Raw genomic sequence first — 3,882 nt, 5'->3', positions numbered from 1 at the left:
CACGGCTCCAGACCCAGACGGAGCCACTCCAGACCCAGACGGAGCCACTCCAGACCCAGACGGAGCCACTCCAGACCCAGACGGAGCCACTCCAGACCCAGACGGAGCCACTCCAGACCCAGACGGAGCCACTCCAGACCCAGACGGAGCCACTCCAGACCCAGACGGAGCCACTCCAGACCCAGACGGAGCCACTCCAGACCCGGACGGAGCCGCTCCAGGAATCCTTATCGGAGAAACGTCATCCCGACCCCCTGCCACTTGGATGGTCCCGACTGTCCCATCACAGCGAGCCTTCTTGGCCGCCTCCGCTCTGGAACTCTCGGCCACCGCCTCCCGCTGACGCTTCGAGAGAAGCGAGCTACTCGGGGATAGCAAAGGTGCCCCCATTTGTCCGATTGTCGGACTCTGAACCGGAGCTTGAACATCGGGAACCTCAGATTCGCCACCAGCATCGAAGCTCTCACAGTCCTCCACTGGATCCTCCGAGAACAACTCCCTAGCGGTTTGGTGGCCCCTTCTCTTTGAAGAACGGAGAGAGCCCCTGATGGGACGATCGCGTTCCGCCAGACATGAGCTTTGGAACCAGAAGTTGGCAGGGTCAGCACTAGCACCCCGATACCACCGACAGTACAAGAGCGTGTGGTGTAAATCGCGGTCCTTCGCAGGCAACTCAAAACGAGCTTGAGTACCTCCAGCATGGGTCCAGAACCACCCCCGAGCGCCGTCAACCAGTCCTCCTTCGAAGTGTAGGCGAGGGTTGGCGTTGCCCACATACAATTGATCATACCCAAACTGGCGGGCAAACCTGCAAGGGATGTATGGCTCGAGATAGCATGTGGAGCCTGTTCTCAGAACGTGATACCCTGGTCGAATGTCCACCAACCAGCGAAAGGCACCACGGGAAAGGATTGTGTGGTGATCCGCCGTCGGCGCATCCCTGAGAGATTCTCCATATCCACCCCCGCTAAAGTAAGGAAAAGATCGACGAAAATTATAGTGCCCGAAGTGGGAGAGCGTCTTCCTCGTATCGGGGATGTCCTTGCACTTCCAAGAGCACCTCTCCAAACGCTGGACGAAGGGAACAAACTTGTCTCCCTGAAGCGCTGCCGGGGCACTCATCAAGCATTCGCAGTGATAGACGAACCATGCCACCAAGTAGGTATACGGTAGCCCCACCCTAGGATTGGGGGTTCTGATAACTTCTCCTTCCCCCTCGTCGAGGACCGACACACGGCAGAATTGGCTCGTCAGAGTACGGAGCCCCCGATGGATGCACGCTATCGTCGCCGATACCAGGGAATAAGACTTCCCGTGAGCCAGGCAAACCGCCGGATACACGACCTCTATAGGAAGAGCCTCGAAGGAGTGAGTGGGGATTACGCACCTCTTCAGCCATAACATGAGGTACCCCGCGAGCAGCGCCTTCCCCAAAATGAGAAACTTCGCCTGATGATGGAATGAGTGAAGGACCGTACCAGCCTTAAATCCGCCCTCATCGCGGTCAAGTGTGAAGGTGCTTCCTTCTCTAGCTGTCCTCGCCTCCACTTCGGGCTGGTCGCACGCGCCTAACGGGAGAGCGGGCTTCCTCTTGACATCGTTCCCAGGGAACAGATAATCAGCCCAATTCTTGTGGCTAATCCCTGGGGTCTTCTTCCTCTTCCCCTTATGATCCGAGGCCCCTAAGGTACTGAGGCATATGTGGAAGTGACAGAGTAACTCCCACAGAGTTTCAACCGCCAGAGGGGAATTGTCTGACAGCTGATCGATCTCAGCTTGATCAGGGACGTATTCCTCATAAGGGAAGTCTCCCAGAGGTAGCCCTGACACGTCGTGCATCTCGAAGGGGGTGATACCAAGTTCACCGTTGGGGGTGAAAAATGTGCCGCTTTCCGCACAATACAATTCCAGAATGCTATGGAATTGAGAAGCGTTGATCCGCAGGCCATGTCGAGTGGCTTCGAGGGCCACATATAGCTCTGTGCCCTTGAGGTCAGCATTCTCGGCCAAAACATAGTCGGTAATCTTGGACCACCACGTGTCGCTGCCAGGCGCAGAGTAAACCCACCCCGGGGCTCTAAAGTCCTTCGGGGGAAAGCTTCCACCGACTCGGAAGAAGCGGTGACGGAAGGTCTCCGCCACCGCTGTCGACTCCCCCACGGGCGGGTCAGCAGACACTAAGCCAGGGCGCAGACCCGTCACGCGCTTACATGAGCTCTCCACTCCATACCCAGCCGTAGAGCCCGTAAAGACGCCACAAGTGACCCCGTCCTGAGTGGGGGTCAAATCGCAGTTCATCGTCCGAGGGATCGTGAGGGACCGCAGCTCAACAATCGAAAACCCTCTCGACATGCTGGGGAGGTAGTAATGGGTCCCCTCTACCGTACGGTACCACCGGCTCTCTTTGAGCAGCAGGGCGGAAGGGTCGGTCATGGAGTCGCCAAACAAAAATTGAGGTTTCGGCAGCTCTGCCCTCGCCTCATCTGTCAGCGCCGCATTGGTTGTCAGCTCGCGTAGGGTCAAATGATGACCATCCGAGACCCTCTGTATCAGACCATGCGGCTTATCAGCGGTGAACACGGGTACTGGAGCCAAAGAGGGAAACCGAGAAGGTGCTGCGTAGCTCGTAGCCCCGACGTGGCCGACGGCCACACCCTCTGGAAAAGCCTCATCGGAAAAGGTCACTGCAACGAAAAGAAAAGAAGAAGGTCAATCAAGACAAAATCCGCTGTAGGGGTAAAATCACCCATCAAACAGAGGAGGGCGAAATCGCAAAGAGGAACCCACTTCGAATAAAGTCTGCCCCTACAGACTAGACGTCCCTCTAACAGGAAGGGGCCGGACTCGCCTTACAAAAAGGGAGTTCGCCTCCTTCCCACTGAAGGGCTCGCCCGCGGAGACGGTAATCGTCTTCTAAGGGCAAACAGGGCAAGCTTTGCCCCAAATCGGGAAGGCTACCAAGCTTAACGAGTAACGCTCATTTCCCCAAATCCGGCGCCTAAGACCTACAAGAGAACGTCCAGCAAACCCATCAACGTACCTGGGCGCGACTCCATAGCACCGGCAGGCATGCCGGCAGAGAGACGGTCGGAGTAACGTCCGGGGCCTGCACCCCTCACTTTACACCTCTTGGATTTCGGAGCCATTGCGAGAGGAAGCGGGAATTCTTTCCTTGGATGTCCCCTTTCAAGATTTGAAAGCACGGTAACTCCCAATGGAGGAAAACGGCTGATTTAGAAGGGCGGAGTTGTCCACGTGGCCACGACTGCCCTCGAAAGGCGAAAACCCTAACGGACAGGAAACGGGGCCACGATCAAATTCGACGGCCCAGATCACCCTCAGTGCATCGAAGGGACCGAGATTGGCGGTTGAATCCGACGGTTGAGTCCGAGAACCACGGCCACGATACGTCGCAGGGCGAAACGCACGAAGATCGTGCTGTCTAGTCACGATCGCCACGATCCAATGTCTTAGCTGGGAAGCACGAGGCTCTATTAGCAGAACACGTGGCTCATCTCCCGTCAGATCCGGTTCCGCCTACAAAAGGAAGGGTTTCGCCTGCAAATACTGGGCATAACCCCACGAGTCGCGCGAAAATTGGCTCTCAAAAACTAATTTCGCCTTGGCGATGCATTCGCCCTCAAAGGTAAAATTACGAACAAAGCCAAAAGAATGACCTTGCTTAAACGGTTGAAACCCACGCCCCAGATGGCTAAGGGTTAGAGCAGAAATCTTAGCATTAAGCCTAAGAGAAACTGTTCGACAACTCATCATACTGAGGAGAATAGTATGGCTAGCCCGATTCAAACGGTAATCGGTAAAGGCACATCAAACCCGTTGATAGCTGAGGATTTGCTAAAAATCCTAAGAGAAATCGAAGGC

The 3,882-nt window shown here is 55.9% G+C and overlaps 1 protein-coding gene across 1 annotated transcript in view; it reads right to left on the bottom strand.

Moving 5' to 3' along the window:
• LOC109826657 overlaps window positions 1–3,071 on the bottom strand; it is a 5,762-nt gene extending 2,691 nt beyond the window's left edge. Inside the window, exons 1-2 of the mRNA XM_020393677.1 lie at window positions 3,041–3,071; window positions 2,556–2,684 (exon numbers count right to left, since the gene is read on the bottom strand). Coding sequence (XP_020249266.1) covers window positions 2,556–2,684; window positions 3,041–3,071 — 160 coding nt within the window. The remainder of the gene's footprint in view (window positions 1–2,555; window positions 2,685–3,040) is intronic.

Source organism: Asparagus officinalis, chromosome 10 (genome assembly GCF_001876935.1).
Source record: "Asparagus officinalis chromosome 10, Aspof.V1, whole genome shotgun sequence".
Classification (NCBI taxonomy): Eukaryota; Viridiplantae; Streptophyta; class Magnoliopsida; order Asparagales; family Asparagaceae; genus Asparagus; species Asparagus officinalis.
Note: the sequence above shows the minus strand (reverse complement) of the source record. Positions and strands in the feature narration are given on the sequence as shown.